The sequence below is a fragment of the Protomyctophum bolini genome (assembly GCF_963924005.1).
Source record: "Protomyctophum bolini genome assembly, chromosome: 13".
Classification (NCBI taxonomy): domain Eukaryota; kingdom Metazoa; phylum Chordata; class Actinopteri; order Myctophiformes; family Myctophidae; genus Protomyctophum; species Protomyctophum bolini.
Genome location: NC_137874.1, coordinates 25,523,275 through 25,542,991, shown reverse-complemented (window position 1 = coordinate 25,542,991; position 19,717 = coordinate 25,523,275). Strand labels below are relative to the sequence as shown.

The 19,717-nt window shown below is 42.7% G+C and overlaps 1 protein-coding gene across 2 annotated transcripts in view; it reads left to right on the top strand.

Annotated features, from left to right (window-relative positions):
* The window catches only part of uvrag (UV radiation resistance associated gene), a 106,571-nt gene that overhangs the window by 14,398 nt on the left and 72,456 nt on the right, over positions 1–19,717 (top strand). For both annotated transcript variants that reach the window (XM_080779785.1, XM_080779786.1), the window contains exons 7-8: positions 9,147–9,252; positions 15,438–15,564. In XM_080779785.1, the coding sequence (XP_080635911.1) occupies positions 9,147–9,252; positions 15,438–15,564 (233 nt within the window). The remainder of the gene's footprint in view (positions 1–9,146; positions 9,253–15,437; positions 15,565–19,717) is intronic.

Below are 19,717 nucleotides of genomic sequence, written 5' to 3'. Positions count from 1 at the left end.
TTCATTCTGCTCCAAATCCTAATTTTTACTCCTGCTAGAGGATTGGCAGTAGGCCTTTTATCGCATGGGGAATGACTAGCCCCAGAGGATAATGTCCAGAATCTCAGATGGCCTCTCCAAAATCAAAGTCTGTCTCTGCACTACAGTAAAGCACACTACAAAGCACTTCCTCAGTGCTATGACAGGAAAGGATGGGAATGCATTCTGTGAGAACAACACACTCGGAGATCTTGATTAATGATGTCAATTTGGCTGCAATTTGACTGTCTGCTTCTCTACTTGGCTCTGGTTGACACAAGACCCTGAGCTGGATGTGTGAATAGCATGACAATGTACTGTAGGACGGGGGGAACACAACAAAGGCTTAGATAGAAGAGTGTACAGATCATTAATCAGCTAAATCCATCTAGTCTCCCAGAGGCTTTTTCCCCCCAGTCTGGGAGAGAGGTTTGAACCACATCCTACGTGTTCCCCCTCTTGCTCGCATCACCCCAGCTATGCTTCTAGGGTGGTGCAACAGGGTGGGGGTCTTGGAGCCAGGCAGACCTTATCCTGGAATAATAATGCACTCCATTGGCAAGTTTTTTGGCAAGTAAGGGTGTCAGAAACGCTGTCTGCCTGTTATGCTGCCTAGAGCGCTCGCTTTTTCTGCTGAAACTTTAAGTCGTGACATCCTCCACCCATGACAGTGGCACGGGGCATATCATAACCTTGTCCAGGAGCTCCGTCTGAACAAAGCTCAGTGTAAAGGAGCTATGTCTGGACGAAGCTCATTTTAAAGTTTACTTCAGGCTAAGCAATGTTGTGGAGGGTTGAGCCAGGAATCTTGAGACGCAATGTATTGTGATTTGACGGCTAATAAAATACAAATAAAAATGTCACATTTTGTCAGCTGATAAAAAAATGGCCCATGTGACATTTCTCCAAAAAGTTAAACTATTCTCAACTTTTGAAAGCACTACACTCGGATCAAAAAAGCTTGCTGACCAGCGCCTTTTAAAGGCAGCTGCCCTATGCACTATGCCGTTTGGTCATTTGTCATAGGTTTCTTTTAAATGTAAAAAGGTGGTCTAGATTAGAAGTGTGAACATGCCCTTACTGTGCTGATCCAGGCGCAGATGTTCTTCGTACTCGTACCGTCCACTCACCTGACCGAGACTTGATTTGGTATGTGGAGAAGGGGAGGGAAGGAAGATCTCATGGGATTAGTTGTAGGCTTGGGTTGCTATCTCTAGACATGGATAACGACAGGGGGGGGCGAGGGGGCCAAAAAACAGGAGCTTTGTTGCACGTCTAGTCACAGACTATTGGACTGCATCCAGTTGAACTGGGCCCAGGCCCATTTTGGCCTTTATGTTGTTGGCCTAATGCATTTTTTTATTTCGGGTTCAAGTGCTCTTTAAGTGTGTGAACTTGAGATGTTGAATAATAGAATGTCAACAAAGGGGATATTTGGTTTGACTGAAGCATATTATAATAATAGGCTCGCTCTCACACAAATTAATATTAGTACTCCATAGCATTGTCATCTAAGCCCAAAATACATATTTATTGATGCCTGAGTTATTCTGGTGTTGAGCCTTTTCCTGCACAAGAATTCAAAAATTAACATGTTAACATTTACTGTATATCCAGCAGCAGGCTTGTGTGCAGCATCTGACCAGAGGACATCCTTGCATGTTGGTCTGGTGTTCAGCTAGGCTGTGGTTTTCATCTGACCAGAGGACCTCCTTGCATGTTGGTCTGGTGTTCAGCTAGGCTGTGGTTTTCATCTGACCAGAGGACCTCCTTGCATGTTGGTCTGGTGTTCAGCTAGGCTGTGGTTTTCATCTGACCAGAGGACCTCCTTGCATGTTGGTCTGGTGTTCAGCTAGGCTGTGGTTTTCATCTGACCAGAGGACCTCCTGGCATGTTGGTCTGGTGTTCAGCTAGGCTGTGGTTTTCATCTGACCAGAGGACCTCCTGGCATGTTGGTCTGGTGTTCAGCTAGGCTGTGGTTTTCATCTGACCAGAGGACCTCCTCGCATGTTGGTCTGGTGTTCAGCTAGGCTGTGGTTTTCAGCCATTGGATATTGTTGTGGTGGTGCATTAAAGTGGGTCCGTTTAAACAGCAGCTGCTATGGAAAGCAGCTACTAAACTCTAAATAAGAAGTGTAGATGTTCTTGTTTTAATTTCACACCTTTGGAGAGGAGGATTGTGGTATCGAAGCAATCCAATAAAGAGCATTCTGAGAGGGGAACCTGAGGCTGTTTTTGGAGATTTCAACTTGCAATTTCCATCAAAGCCTGTCAACTGTAGTTAATTCTCACAAAAAAAAAAATTCCTCAGGAGGCTGTAGTAGAACTGTAGTAGAACTTTTCAGCCACAACTGTACCAAGATATAATTTCAGCTTAAACCTGTTTATGATTTACATACTGCACTTAAATTTTGAACACGTCTCATGTAATAAACACTTAATTTGAAAGGACATATATATATGACATTTCACTTTCTTAGTTTTTGGTCTTTCTTTGACATCCCTTTTACAAAACAATGTTTATTTTGGTCTAGTGCATTTCTTTAAATGTGTCTGGCCCATTTTCACCACATTAAAAACCGAAAGTACTTCCTGCCATGCATTCTTATTTTGTATTGCTTATCTGTATATAAAACTATACATTTCTTAGATCTCTAAGAAATATACGTTTATGAGATTTCAAAGAGATGTAAGATTTCTAAGCAAATCACATTGTATTGGCATTTAATGGTGAGAAAGCGCAAAGAAGGAGCCTCAACAGCGCTCCCTGCAGTCATAATGGATCATTTATCATAAACTGGACGGTCACTCAACTTCTGCCGGAAAGTCAAGGCCATTTGCATTTTCCTGAGAGTCAATTTCTCTATCTCATATTCTCACAAATCTTTCAAAATCTCCACGAACAACTCTCCCTTTAGAAACGTTTCTACAAGTCTTGTTTTAGCAGAAGTTCTGTTTTGAAAGTTTCAGGAGTACTTTGTTTTTCACCCCTATGTAGTGCGTACCTTTGTGCCGGGGTCAAATGAGCAAATGTTATTGTTTCTACATACATAAATGTCATTTATGACTATTTTAACAGGGCGGTCACTCAACGTTTTCGCGCCTAGGCCAGCAAGGGAGAAAGAGACAGACAAATATATATTTTTAACATACACAAACATAGACACTTTTAGTTAAACTATTACAGCTTCATAACGTAACATTCAACATTAAATTTGTTTTTAGTTAATAAATATGTAAATAATTCTCGTCCTATATCACACAGTTTTGTGCCTTTCTGTTGGTCTCTCTAGTCTATGATTGATTTTGTGTGTGTAAGCGCTCATGTCATGTAGCATAAAACTCTTGCCGCCACCACCTCATTGAACACCAAACTATCAAGTTTGTACTTTATTCTTTGTTAAAAAAGGGGGTTTCCTCCACCCCACAGGTTGACGTCTGCAATGCATTAAACCAACAGGACTTTTGAGCGTTGATTGATATGCTTATTTCCTTTCCATTACATTCAAATTAGAGACAGTGCTTCAGAAACTGTTTAACTGAGGCAGATTACATGAGCCATATGCTCCTGCTTTTGTCCCAAGCTGTCCCAAGCTGTTTCCTTACGTACGGTCGGGTACAGAGAGACAGTTTAGTATCAGTCACTTTCTCTCACTCTTTCTCCCACACTGTCTCTCTTCTACCTCCAACATTATTCCATCTTACCTAGCACTGCTGTCTCTTGTTATATCAGCAGGTCGATCTACGCTTCATTCTTAAGGTCAATCATTTTCAATTGGAGCTGGTATAGAGGGAGTCGACCAAAAGACAAAGTATTGCAAACGCCCAAGCTTTATTTTCCCCTCACCTTTCCTCAGGACCTGATGAAGCCTCCTGGCGAAACAGATCGTTTTGTTGTTAGAAAATTAAGCTTGGGAACTGACAATATATTTGATGTGCTGCGCTCCATTCTTCCCACATCATAGGTTGTTAACCCACTTCTAAGCTTTTGCCTCTATCGATTTCATTTCTTTTAAACAGACGGTAAGCTATAACTTTCTAATATAAATTTATGTGAGCTTGTTTATGAAACTCCTGGTTTGCAGCAAAGCCCTTTTATTGTTTATTGTTTGGCTCATTACACCAGGCAGCTTAAGTAACCATGGGGAACTGTTTGGGGTTTAGTGTGAGGCAAGGGCAGGGGGCTTTCTCTCGTGACTCGGGAGCCAACCTCCATAATCATCTGCAGAGTGCTTGGCCCCTCTGTGACCCTTGAGACAAAAAAAAATCTTCTCAAGATCTCTCTGGCTTTCCTACTCCTCTGCCATAGTTGTCATGTAAACATAGCTTACAGCATCTGAGTGGAACCTTAGAGAAAGCAGCCTGGAGGAGTATGTAAGTGTGCATGCTGGCCTGCCAAAAAGATTTCAGCTTGCTAATCTTATCTCCCATCCCCTGTACAGAGGGAGACAATAGTAAGGTGAGATGAATAGCAAGGAGGTGAATGTGTTGACATTCTTCACCAATGAGGCACAGGTTGACTTTAAAGGTGGTGTTTGTTGTGATTTTCTACCATGGTGTCTCTTTTTAGTTTTGTTTGTGTTACGTTGGAGGTTTGTCCCTGGTAGAGGCACATTTTGTCCAAAGGTTGTTGGCTACCAGAATTTGTTTTGAGCACGCTGATTGGCTGCATTGTTTGCCATGCATCTTTGAGTAGTGGTTGCTGGAGTCAATACAATAATTTGTCCTTCAGTTAGTTTCTACTGACTTGGGTGGGCGGGCGGACTGCCCCGCCCCACCTAATTCATTTCAATGAAAGTTGCTCACCAGCGCATGAAGTATCCGTAAGAACGCTCTACTTCCGCAGTTTTCTTGATTTGAGCACAACATTTGGTGCCCAAATGTGGAAGACTTGAGCACAGAGCAGGTACATTAGGATTTCAAACGGTAGACACGGAGTGCACAGAGACCCCTTTTGCCAAATTTTTCAAGTGGCTTGGTTTCTTAAGTTGAAGAGTGACCTTCAAAGATGATTTGTACCAAATTTCACGCTTGTATCACCATGTGATCGATTCTCCCAAAATATGGCTGTTATCTGCTGTACTATTACTGAAACTTTGTCCTGCACCAGTGACAGAATATATGGATGTGCATAACGTTACCTTTTGAACTGACTCTAGACAGCGTGAGTCGGACTTGGAAGGGACCCAATAAACCTTAACAAATGCCACGATCTCTTGTTCCACGATAAAACAGCATCTCACAGAGTGAGATGCTGTTTGTCATGATATGACATGGCCGAAGACTGTTTTCCTGTTTCCTTGTGATCCACAAGGATATACACCTTGTTTCCTCTCGTCTCTCTTGGCTGCACAGAAGATCCACAAAACGTTTTCCACAAAGTTCTGTGTCAAAGCGCTCTCTCAAAACAAAAACGAATGATATGGAGAAAAGAAGAATGTGTGCGAATTTGCAAAGAAAAACTAAATCCTGATTCATGCGACTGTGGAACATCATGATGTGAATTAGAACCCATTCTTTAGCCCTAGCCCCACTAACGAGGCCATGAAATGTACTGTAGTTGATTTGATGTGCCCAGCTCTTCAGAGACAACGGATACGCACTCTGGTCTCTTCATCAGACACAAGGCCTTCCTCTCACTTATCTCCGTAAGCCAGATGACACATCTGTCTTTGCTGATGCTGCTCTGCACTGATTGCAAGATTATGAATTCTGGACCGCAGCACGGCACATAAACCATTGTAAATATTTATTTTAAGGTCATCAGCGAAGTAAAGTGAATAGAGAACAGAGGGTGGTGGGTGTGAGGGAGGTTGCCAGGCTGTTGACCTCCAGCTTGGCTGAAAGGTGTTTTTAAAAGGCTTGGACCTGGGAGGGATTTTAAGGTCAGCAAAGTCGAGACCATTTGTATTTTCCTGAGAGTCAATCTCTCGTATCTCATATTCTCACAAATCTTTCAAAATCTCCACCGTCTGCAATGCATTACACCAACAACGTTTCTACAACTCTTGTTTTAGCAAAAGTTCTGTTTAGAAAGTTTCAGGAGTATTTTTGTTTTTCTCTTAACACCGTTGCGTACCCTTGTGCCCGGGGTCAAATGAGCAAATGTTATTGTTTTTCTGATGCTTATCAATCTTAACATCAAGGGCTGGCTGCTTGTGAAGCAGTCAGTCATAACTTCCGTTAAAGCCCCTGCAGCCTAGCTGTTGGTTACTCTTCACACCTTAAAGCCTGATTTAAACTTCATCATACGACGGTGTTGCATGTCACACATGACCTAGCAAACGATCAGCAAGCTAGCGAGCTAGCAATTTTGGCCCATCATCATGACTATAGTTAGAATATGTTCTCTGGATGGCAGGTAGTAGGTACTTTCTCTTCTCTGGATCCATAGGTTGTGGTGAGGCTTGATGGGCAGGCCCTGGGCCCAGACACAGGGAGCGATAAGGGGGGCAGACATGCGTGAAAAGGGGGTTGAGGAGATAACTGCTCTCACCTAGGGGAAGAAGCGGTATCAGATTCCAGCATCGCAATCACCTAAACAGATGAAGCTGTCAAAACAGCTTCGCCCCAACGTTCCAGAGGACGACTATCACCGACGGCTATCGCTGTCACAAAAACAAGAAGAAGAGGAGAAATGGTGATCCTGTTGGATCTGCTCCTCCACAAAATGCTTTTTATATCAAAACGGGAATGATTTGCCAAAAGCTTTGTCGTAGTAATGTGCTATAGTAGCCATGGAATCTTCATAACCCCAAATCCCAGAAGAATCCCCCTGGATTTGCAAAATGATGACCCCACTGAGCTGGAAAACTATTCTAACTGAGCCTCGCAAACTAAAACCACTCAGGAGGCAAAATTTGGAACGCTCAAAGCAAGTGTATAGCTATGCAAAAGCCATTTTCTCATCATAGTGGACTCAGCAGAGTAAAATGCCTACTCCTACTATTTACGAACCAAATTTAAAGTCCCTGCCATTCCCGGGGGAGAGGTGATGTTGAATACTATTTGAGAACTCTCAAATAGTATTCAACTCTCCCACTGGTGCTTTTTACGCCAGAGAATCTCCCCCATTAGAGACGTATATTGCCTACAGGCATAGACAGACAATTTAGGGCTTTGTTCAATATACACCAATAATCCATTCACATATCACTAATTACCTCTGCTGAAGAGAATCAAAGACAGTAAAAGAGCAGAAGAGTTCACTTAAGGATTTACGACTTATCAGCCGACTCAAAGTGAACTGTGTGTGTACTGTAGCAGTGTAGCTTGTCAACGTGGTCATTTTCAGTCAAACTGAGCATAGTCTGTCATCACACCGTCACGTTAATCTCTAGATTGGTCTAGAAATCATCAGAGTACACTCTGGGGAAAACATAGCTTTGTGTATAAGGGTTCATGAATAAAAGCACCGGCCAATAGCTGACAGACGTATGGGAGAAATATATTGTTGTTGTACTGGCACTGCATGGAGAGAAGCATTTCTCTTTAGGCTACACTTGCCATGACAGTTTATATTTGGTAATGGATTGGTAAATGGTAAAAAAAACTAGGTTTTACTGTGTAATCCGTCATTTACTTTGATGGACTGCTGCTGTCCTGAAGCCAAAGTGGGATTTTAATGGCAGGGTATCTTCTAAGGAGAAGTAGCCCCATTACCTGTTACCAGGCTCCATGGGAGCCCAATAGTATAGAGTCATTCTTTGCCCCTTTGGCCAGGGAACATGAGGCTAACCACTGGACTACATCTACTGTATAAATTAAAGTAACTTTCTGTTTTTTATTTGTCCTAAGGACTGAACATTACTCCTCTAGTCTAGAGTAGATCACCCAATGTGGTTAGAATGTGTCAGAAATTTTGCTTTCCTGTTTTAAGGTGTAAGCTCTGCTGAACAGGTGAATAGGAACATACTGGAATGCTGACATTGATTGTAACAGTTTGCAGAATTACAGTACATTTCAAGCACAACTCAATACAAAGACATAAAGCATTACACTTGTTTACAAGAGGGTCCACCTTGTTCAAATCATCAAAACATTTAGAGACGTACAAGTAGACCTATTGCAGTAGGTAGACAGGAAACGGGGAGAGAGATGGGGGAGAAGACATGCAGCAATGGTCGTCGGGATCGGGACACGAACCCGCGACACACTGTCAGGCTGGATTACCAGCGTAGGTGCCCGGACCGCTGGGCCGGGCCAGGCACTCCAACTTTAAGATAGATATGGGGTGATCTTAATCTGCTCTGACAATGTGTCTGTAGCCCAAGCCCACCATGTGGGACAGTTTGTCGATAGTTTGGCTGAATCCCTGAGGTTGTGTTGTGGGCAGTTTCTTCTTTCTTTGCATGAGCTCTGGAACTGCACAAAATATACTTGGAAGTTAATCAGCACAGTGATTGATGACTGCAATAATGCTCTGGCTTGTCATTTCTGTACCGTTGTTACGGTTCCCCTTTTCCAAAGGAGGGGGACAATGACAGGAGTAGAGCAACCCGACAGTTTAGAAATGGTTCTCTGTAGTTGTGGTCAGATTTTATTAGTTGGCTCTTGATGTTTCTTACCGCTTTCTGGGATTGATAGGTTTAGGTCCATAGGGTAACATCTGATCTCATATTGTGGTGAGGTGTATTAGAGAAAAATAGTGATTAAAATTCTGTTAGCTATTTGTGGTCTGTGGTATTTGAGAACTTGATCTGTCCCATGGGTTTTTAGGAGTATAGCTTACATTAGTTGTATCGAACCCAGGGCTTTTTTCCTCTCAGAATGTTTGCAGAATGCACTTTGTCCTTTGTTCTACTATTAATGGTTAGCATTTTGGTGACGAAGCCGAACAATGCAGATTAACCCCAGTAAATCAGAAAAATGGCAAAGGGGAAGCAAACAGGCTCAACAAAGGGCCTACACATGGGGAATGTCGTAACTCACACAAGCCTGACCATCTGCCTACAAACATTTACTGTAAACACGCAATCTGAATTAAATGAATGACTGGTGCAGTCATAAACATTGATGCTCCTTTTTATCTAGCAATCAATCTACCACACACTTAGGAACCCAGTTTGAACATCAGGAATCTTTCTTGCGGTTCTAGATGGTTACTGTGCCTTCTTTCCCTCCTGTAGGCTCCACACAGCCCAGAGAGCCATCAAGCAGACCCAGGTGACAGTGCAGAAGATCGGGAAGGAGATTGAGGAGAAACTAAGGACCACATCAACTTGCACAGAACGGGTGAGGCTCTTGCTTAAGGAAATCCATTTATCTCAGAGACGCTGAAATTACATTCCAGTGGAGTGCATACTGTATCTCCTCAATGTCTATCTACAGCCTTGAAAGAGTAGTGTGACATCATGTTGTACATCATTTCTACTGTCATCCTCTCTCTCTCACTCTCTCATATAAACATTCACCGTCTACCTTCCTCCATCTTTCTCTTTGTCTGGGACATGAGATGACTGAATGTTTTGGGGTTTTGCACGTATGAAAAGGCATGGTGCAAAAGTTGGGATGGATATAATACAGAACTTTGATTATGTTATCATGGTCCAACCAGACTAGTCTATATAGGGCCCTATAGCTTTGGACGGTGATCTCACCATAGGATGAACATAACATTACAATGTTATAGCCTAAAACATCGCAAAATGAGAAGCACACAGCCTCCCCAGTTCCATTGTCAGAAAGATTCTGCACGTGTTTCTGGACAAATGTCTTTAATATTCGCAAAATCTGATGGTTAATTTCTTATGTCAATGGCAATAATTGTATCGCCAATCAATCCAAGGTTGTGAATTGAAATGTCAGGTTTTTGCGGCACCTCACTCGCTTTGCGAGACTTTCACCAGAGGAAGTAAGATCCATTATGTCGTTGAAATTATGGCTACTCAGGTTCAGTCAGTTATACATAAAACTGAAAAGCAATGGCATGTAGGATGAGATAGTTTATGATGCCAGCATTGTCAATCCATGAGATTGAGAGAGATAGAGAGAGGTCTCTCAACACTCACCACACCATAACATAATGTAACATTCAATTAAGTAGGGATGTCCCAATCAAATCACCCACATAACAATTGTATTGTCAAATGCAGTATTTATAACTCTACTTGTCTGTCATGTCTACTCTACACGTTGCTGTATTTGTTTTGGTGCCAGTTTTGCTGGTCACCAGTAGGGGTGCAACGGTTTTCAACCGAAAACCGAACCGTTCGGTTCCACATACACGGTTCAATGCGCTCTAATGAACCGCGCTATTTCGGTTTGCATTAATTCATTTATTACAGCTGCGAAGAATGTATTTCTCGGTCACACACTGGCCTACTTAGAAGTCTAGCACTCTATCGGTCACACACCGTCCTACTAAGAAGTCTAGCACTCTTTCGGTCACAGAAGTGTAGCACTCTGTCGGCCCACCCCCTACACACAGTCACACACACACACACACACACACACAGAGAGAGAGAGACGGCATGATGAGGAGAATCCAGCACTCGTCTTTAAACGTCGTTCTTGGAATAATTATTGATCGTCATACACAGAGACACACACAGCGGAGTAACCTCGCGCCAACAGGCTTCTAAGCACGGTCGTTGTAAGTTTGTTCAGATCTGATTCTGCATCTGCACTCGCTGTTTGAGTGCTAATTAAGAGGGAGAGTGAGAGCATAAACAACCCGCAGCAGGACATTCATTCCGTCAGAAAAGTACCAACAAAATACTCCCATGTCCAATCCATGACTGTAGATAGAAGCCCTTCTTCTAATAATATAAGCATAATATCCTTAAATCCTCATGTAGACTTATTGTAAACTTTTGTAGGCTATTTTTCTGAGACACGACGCATTCACTGTGAATGACTCCCCTCCCAGGAGGCACTCTCCTCTCCTCTTTCCTGCATGTGCTTAATGCCCCGTGTGAGCGCATAGGTGCATTTATTTCGCCTTGAAAATAATGATGAGGCACATTAAAATAGCAATATAAGGTATTTTTCCCCCTTTCAAGTTCAAAATAATGAAAAGGCAGAAATGCCTAATAAAATAATATATGCTAAAAAAAGAGAAGAAAAGAAAATGCTATAAATAAACTTTTTTGAGTGGTGCAAGCCACTGCCTGGCTGGCTGGCTGGGTATGAGCATGAAAACAGCGTGGTTGTTTTTCACCACCTGTGCACAACCTAACACACGCAGATTATTAACTGTATATATGATGATTTCGTGTGTGCCAGTACAGTGACACTAGTACAGTACAGTACAGTAGAGGGTACAGTAGGGCGCGTTCCTGGGGATCACTTCACAAGGGGGTATTTTTTTTTACTGTACCGAAACCGAACCGAAACCGTGGCCCCCATACCGAGGTTCGAACCGAACCGTGGTCTAACTGAACCGTTGCACCCCTAGTCACCAGCACTCTAAACTCTGTAAAAAGGGCTAAGTCTGACTTATACAGTAGTGCTCTAAATGAGTACATGGACATGGTGATATGGGTGTTTTGGGGTACGTTGTCATATTTATAAATGTATCTAATAGATGGCACCAACAAACTTGCATGTATGCGATTGGTTAATTCTAGTACATATTCTGGCAGGATTATCCCCAGATGCACAATTACTCTGCAAAAAATATATTGTTGTCATTGAATTGAAAAGTATTTGAGAGGCTCAATGGAGGACACACACACGCACGCACACACACGCACGCACACACACACACACACACACACACACACACACACACACACACACACACACACACACACACACAGGGTTGAACGAATGATCTCCTGGTGGAGATAATGATCAGCATCTTAGTGTAACAGCCCTACAGAATTGAGTGTTTAGGGCAACTAATATTCTGATGAGACTAGTCAATCTCTATTCCATCAAATTTCCTGCTAAACAAAAAATCACGTTTCATGTTTTCTACGTTATTTTACTAGTCAGGCCTTTTAGGTTATCCTGTAATAACAACCTACTGTAGGTGGTATTGTACTAAATACTTGTAGGATTCTATAGCCTGTATCGCACAGATCCCCGGAAAGATGTAATTAGACCCTACAGGCTGTTGTCATAGCTTTCTGTTTTGGCTGCTTGTCAGAGAAGAAATGGGGGGAGCCCCTGTGCCCCACCACCACCACAAGCCTCTGAATAATAATGCCTTGACCAAAAGCCACTATTTATGTTTCCACCTCCTGTCGTATCCTTTGACAAAGAGCCAAAGTAAAAAAAAAAAAAAGAAGCGGCAAGAAGGCATATTTAACATTTTTGGAATTGGCAGCCACACAGCTGTGAAAACGAAGCACTAATCCCAGGTTTGACGTTGTGTTTATTGTAAACGTTCACTTCAAACGCGTCGACATCCTCTGTGTTATAAAAGCCCTGAGGCAGTGACACGGCCATATTTTCGTCCTCCAGGTAGATTCACTTTTGGATTACATGCTTTTAAGCTTAAGGGCACATAAAGGCCTATATGTTGTTTTTCTGTGTGCGTTACGCCATTAAGAGGGTTAGGGTTAGGAGGGTTTTTGAGCGGTGTCGTAATCACTTGATTACGACAATACTGCTGGGTGACCTAAAGTGGCACCGTTGAGCACACACACACGTGACACGTCACACACACACACACACACACACACACACACACACACACACACACACACACACAGCCTGCACCGCTCAGTTCAGACGTTCATTGCATCCCATCACTCCTTCTCAGCCACAGCTGTTACTCTCCATCAGCTTCTGATAGTTGACTTCTTTGTTCGTCTCCGTCGGCCCTACCTATCAAAGACACTGCACCGAAAGCCTTTCTGTACATCGCACACAAACTCCAACCTCCACACGCTGCCCACAAAGAGTCCCATTCAAACACACAGAAAAAATAAAAATAAAAGAACCCGTGGCTGATGTTTCCCCCACAGTGAAGCATTCCTCAGAGCCTTTTCTTTTTTCGGAGTTCACCTCAGTTAATAAATCATGTAATGCATATCCTCATACCATCCTGGCGACTTTAAGACACATTAAGAGAGGGAAGGGAGAGAGGAGATCATTGTGTGGTTCTTCAGGGGTCTTTCCTTCTGCTCGCGTGAGTAGGAGAGCTCTGTACTCGGCCTGCCTATCTGTGTGAATATGCCTGCTCTACAGTGAGCGTGGATCAAAGGGGTGACTGGCCGAAGCCCACCCAGTCCAGCGGCATGGCCGTTTCACCCTCTCACCCACACACCATTGCCATTAATCTGGTGGGTTTAATACGCTGCAGACCCCTCTGTGCCTGCTTCTTGTTTACTCAGCTGACCAACGGCTGTTTGATGTTGATGATCATACACACAGACGGACAGACAGACACAGACAGACAGACAGGCCGTGACCTACGTGTCAACTCTCGCCCTTGGTGAAAGTGTAGGAGGTTTGGCAGTTCGTGCCAGAGCCAGCGGTGGTTTGACATGCGAGCATCAGGGTGCGACACTCCGAGAGATGGAGGCTCTATCAGTCTGTCCCCCCCCCCCCCCCCCCCCCATGAAACTTCAAGAAGAAGAACCCTATCTCTATTCCCACTCATGTTCAGGCAATGATCGTTATCTGGGCATGTGCATGAATGTGCGTGTGCACACGTGACGCCACACACCACAGGCCTCTCTCTCGTGGAAAAAAATGAAGGATCTCGGTAACGAGGTTAAAACTCTGTTATCACATCAAACCCTGTCCCTCTTCCAGTACTCTTTTGCTATTCCTCTCTCTTTCCCCATGCTGTCCCTCTCTCTTTTTCCTTCTGCTATCCCTTTATCTCTCTTTCCTCCTGCTATCCCTCTATCTCTCTTTCCTCTCTCACTGTTGTCATCTGTGCCTCGCTCTTTTCACCCCCCCCCCCCCCCTCCTCTTAAATTTTCTCCTAGCGTGTGTTTGATGTCCTATGTGTCCATCCTCCATCTGGTCTCTCCTCACTGTATATTTCTGCGGCACTCATATCTTCCTCCCCTCATCGAAGCCCACACATCTTCCCTGTGCTGTTACTCATTACCTTCGTTGGCCCGCTCTGCACTCCCTCTGCTCCCAGATAGACACGTGAAGGGCTGGATGAAGAGATGCCTGCGTAGAGAAAAAGAGAGGGAGAACTAAGACGTTGACTAATGACCTGCACTCTGACGTTTCTATCGCCAAGCCCCTGCTGGCCGGGGAGCGTGTGGTGAGAGAGAGACGCCAGCCAACAGCGACACACAGGCAGACTGAGACTCATGTAGTGTTCATGGACTGTTCTTTGGGCTCTCACCTGGGTGTGTTTTAGAAGGATTATGTGGTTACGTGTCTATGTGTGTGTGTTTTAGCGGTTGGTGGGTGTCTGACATTGATTCATCTTCGTCTGACTTCAGTCACTCCACTATGGGGGGATGGGAGGGTTCATCTGTGCTTGTTTCTGCTTTGTAAATATCAGAGCCCTGTGTTTTAGTCTGAGTCCTGTTGCTGTCTGCCAGGCTTGTCAGTCCACTCATATGGTGATTATGGCATGTTGCTAAATCACCACAGCACTTAAGACTTCACGTGCTTATCGTACAACTTACCGGTATGTGTCACCGTCTAAAGTCTGTCCTTGTCTGTTTTTGATCAGGATCTTTTGGTACGTAAGTGCCAGTGGTGTGGGAGGGTAATATTTATATGCCGTACGCACATACGGTACATACAATGAGACGTGAGGGTAGTTTTAGCACGGTATCCTCTTGAACTGACAATCCGTATAATGACACGGCTGATCTATAAGCTCATGTTGAGAGTTGAGACTATGAATCTGCTATTTTATGAGGTTTTAAGGTTGTAAGAGAATAAAACCTTGACTTTTTAGTTTTTATGTTTTATACTGCATTTGGCATTGCAGTGAGACAGTCTATAAAGAGGAGTTATCTTAGAAGTCTTACTCTATAAATAAACTATATTGACACTAACCGACATAGCCCAAAGTCCTCTCTCCTCTCATCATCTTCTCCTGTCCACGGAGACCTCCACCTTTTGTTCAATGCCTCTCGCCTCTGGTAGACGTAATCTGAGCTCAGAATTTACCCCCGAATATCAGTCCCAGGCTTTCAGCACACACAACATCACGTCTTCATATCGTACAGCAGTGTGCTGGCATGCATTTCTATAAATGAAGCTCATTCCAGCCCCTTTATTCCACCAGATCTTTTAATTGTCCTGTCCCTCTCTCACTGTCACATATTGGACAGTGGGCCTTGGAATTTTGACAGTGAGGTTTTGGCTTGACAGAGGAGTATTGACATCGGATTTGAACGTATTTCCAATGGTGGTTTTGAGGGAGCTAATGGGGAATATGTGGGCTTGGTAACAAAATGCTTAACGCCATGACATAATAGTAAACGTTTCTTATTTCCCTTTCAATTTCTCTCTTTTCTCTGTCACTTTGACTCTCTGAGCAGAAAAAGGAGAGGGAGTGCATGCAGCTTCGCATTGGTGTTCTGCGCAGTGAGCTGGATCGTCAGAGGAAGGCGCTGGGCAGAGAGATAGAGCAGCGACAGAAGGAGAGAGCGCAGCTCCAGAAGAAAGGTAAAGGCAGCTCAGTAACAGGCAGCTGCTCTTCCACTGTGTCTGCCAAATGTCTGTTTTTAAAGCCAATGCACATTTTATACAGTCTCCTTTCGTTGTGAATTGTTCTGCTGGTGGGAGGACATTGATTGATGACATCACGTCTGCAATACAAACAACAGTATTTCCTCCACAGTCTAATGTAGAAAAACAAACCGCCTCTTTCTAAGCAAGATAATTAACATCATTAACCCTACTTGAGCGATAATAGACAAGCAGTTGACTATTGTGGCTTTGTCCTCGCATAATTGCGTTCATTGGCTAATAAATACAATACTGTATATTACCCCAATTTAGAGGTTTTTTTCTGACAAATTATTGCTTAACGGGGCTAAATCAAGTGCATGGGGTATATTGGAGAAAAGGTGGCGAAAGGAATTTATTTTATTTGGAAATGGGAGTGCCTACCTACTAAACCTTGCTCCAATTCATGGTTTTGCCAGTAGTATCGCTGCCAGGCAAGCTGGCGTAACAGTCAAAACACATTGCCTAGAAAATATGTCTGCATTCTTGGGCCAAACAAATCATACTGGAATTTCTAAAAATATATTTAAGGTATTTCTGTTTTATTAGATATTACTGTGGAGAGAGAGAGAGAGAGAGAGAGAGAGAGAGAGAATAATTCAGAGGGCAAACACAAGGTGGGTTCAAACACATGAGTCACAGTTATGTCTGTGCATGTGATGATATGCCTAACAATGTTGTTAATGAAGTCATTTGCAATTTGATTTGTCATATCATCACATAATACAGTATATCATACAGGAGACTAATCCTCATAATATAATTGTGGCAATACATAACCACTGTAATACCAAAAGCATGAGTTCAGTGAACATCAAGGCAATTTAGAGGTGTGCATAGTTGAGTTCACTTTTCATCACCATCTGGTGGACAACCTTGTGCACTGTCATACATAATAGTAAAGTATGATAGACAGAATAATTACTCTCTCACTTTGTGCAGCTCAACTAATTACACTAATTCAATAACTGTCAATATCAAATAATGAAAATAATCAATTGTATTTATCGTTTGATATTTTTATTGACAATGTTTGTGTTACGCAATGTTTGTGTTTACACAAACACTCAAAATTGTCCATTCATTGTCAATGGCATTTAATGATTGTGTCAGGACAAAGTTTGTGTTTGCACACACACTAAAAGGCTGGATGCCTTTAACCTGTATAGAGCGTTGCAGTCCCGCCTACTCGAGATAATTCCCCGTTAATTTTCCTCATAGACTTTTCAAAAAGTATTTTTTTAAAGACTTTAATAAACACAATGTTTTGGGCCTAACAAATAATTTGGAAAGAAGAAAAAAACGGCAGGTTACAACACTTTTTTTTGTTGTTTTTCTTCTTTGTAACTACCGGTATTTGTTTGGTCCAAAACAGTTTATTGTCATGATTTGACAACTCGAGTTGGCTTTGTACGACGCTTAAAAGGTCTTTAAATAAATACTTTTTGAAATGTCTATGGGGAAAATGCATTGGGAATTATTTCCTGGGCCTGGCGTCGTCATGCGACGGATGTGCAATGTGAGCTTTTACATTGACTGTTTTTGTGCGACTCCGACAACTGCTTGGACAGCATGTTCCCGAAAACAGGCTAAAAAAAGTATACAAACGCTAAGTAGGAAAGTGAATAAAGTATTTATAGTCAAGTAGTATCTTCCCCTTTACACTTCTTGTTGTAATGACAACTAGTTGGTAAAAGAGACTTCCATTCAGAGGCAGTAGACAGTCTCACAATTTCTGTTCCCACTTGTGTTTTTCCACTTTCTTTTCTAAAATGACAATCTAAGATTTTGCACAATTCAGTTGTATCCTCGTTTTTGAGAAAATATTTTGTATAGGTATTTTCTTCCCATGTAATGCCCCAGTAGTATAAAAAACATACTTTTACTCATTTACTATACACTCACTTTTACTCATTTACTATACAAGTTGTGAGCAATGTCTTGCTTTATTTGTAATTTGTAATTATGTGTAATACTGCTTGTTCATCATAGTAAGCTCTTGTCTTAATGCGCTTTAAGAGTAGAGTACCGTATAAAATATACTGATGTCGTGCCATCACAAACGGAAAACTTCTGTCACTTATGTCGTCTGAACCTGCGAGTCCCCCCCCCCCCCCCTCAATTCCTGCGGTTCAACCACATAAGCCATCTATACTGGGCATGTCATAATAGGTGAACATTTTACAAAAATACAAGAAGTTTTTTATGAAAATAGAAGAACATTCCTTGAAAAATAGGCTAACTGCTATTTGACATATAAGAAAGCACACTAAAGAAACTTTGTGCAATGGAGTCGCTGAGGTCGCTATGGAGTCCATAACGCCTCTTGGGTATTTGACTGCAACCCTGCGCACACCTAATGTCCACTGGGAAATAAAACCCTCAGTCCAAGGTCATGTTGAATACTGCTGTGAGAGACATACAATTACATTAGCATGCAGGTGAACATATACAGTACATACACACACACACACACACACACACACTCACAAATGAGTTCATTCCATAAATTCAGTTCATACCATAATATGCAGTTATGCACACACAACAGTGAAGACCTGCCTTGAACCTAACTGTAACATCCATCAAGCTGTAGTACAGCTAGACTATCCAGATGGCTCCTAGAATTATTTTCAGTACAACATGTGCTTCCTAGGTTGCTTATTCAATTGCACATAAGTCAAAAGTTTAACAATAGGGAAAGGTCAAGCTGGGTTACAATTATATGATTCAACCGGTGATGCTCCAAATGTTCCCTCCCAACAATCGCTATCCGGAGTCATTTCGACCAAGATCTCCACTCCTATTTAGCCTAAGCTAGGCGACTGACCTAGTTCTTATTCCTAAGAGTCTCTTTTCAAAGCCCTGTCATCCCACAAAGTGATCTGTCTCAGTGGCCTGGCTGGCACCAGTGTCAGTGTTTGTCTAAAACCAGGCCATACAGGTTCCAGAAGGGCCAGAGAGGGACAGAGCGAGCTGTTTGGCCAAAGGGCAGTGGCACCACGATGCACTGGGCCACCAGGGTCTGGGATGGGGAGCTGTTAATGATTGGCATGTGCATTGTTAGTGCGTGCAAGTGTGCACAGGCATGCTCACACACACACACACACACACACACACACACACACACACACACACACACACACACACACACACAAGTGCTATAGGGGGTTTTGGGAGCTTTCTTTGTGTGTGGATCCTGACAAATGGGTCTTAATCCTCTGCCTCTTTGCCTGTCAGCACTGAGCCGTACAGCCAGAAGAACTGGATGCCCTCCCCTCACATCATATTCATGGCATCCATCCACGAAGCGCAGGTGCTTATTAGGAAATACACTTTTGAAGGAAAATTACTTTTTTAGATTAATTCAATTTTCTTTCTCTAATTGCACTTTTAGTACATTGTTATTCCCCCCAGGCTCATAATCCACACGTTGAAAACCCAGAAACCATACTGTACACACCATGCGGTACTTCTCTCTCACTGTAAAACTATTAATAGCTTGACTGCGGTATTCAACAAAAAGCACTCGTCTTTTATTAATGAGAGGTTATTATTGCTGACGGGTGTTTACAATATTTCAGAAAGCACCTGATTCTTTGGCTGATTATAATTGGATCTGTGCCAGGATGCCTCCACGTGGTCCCTCTTCTAAAATGGTGCTCTGCACATTTTATCCCTTGTACAATGCCCTAAATGGTCTCCTGGTGTCATGTTGTTGGCTTGTCTATCAAATATGTGCCAGCTGGATGCAGCAGGGAGGTTTTGCTATCAATCATTTAGCTTGCTCATCAGACAGACTGTCCGCTAGGAATATCCTGTTTATATATCCGTCAATTTTTTTTAGATCCTGATTCTATTTTGCAGAATTTTCATTTATGAATGAGCACGCATGCGGTTCTGTCTCTTGACAAGCAGATAAACCATTTTTGACCTGGTGTCAGATGGATACTGGTTGTTTTCTGAAATATGACAACATTCTTCTCCTGCTTATTAAAGACCACCATTGAGACTTAGAAGTTAACTATGTACAGTATGAGTTCATTCCTCTGCTGACGTTCCTAGAAGGCATCCTGTGTTGACTGCTATC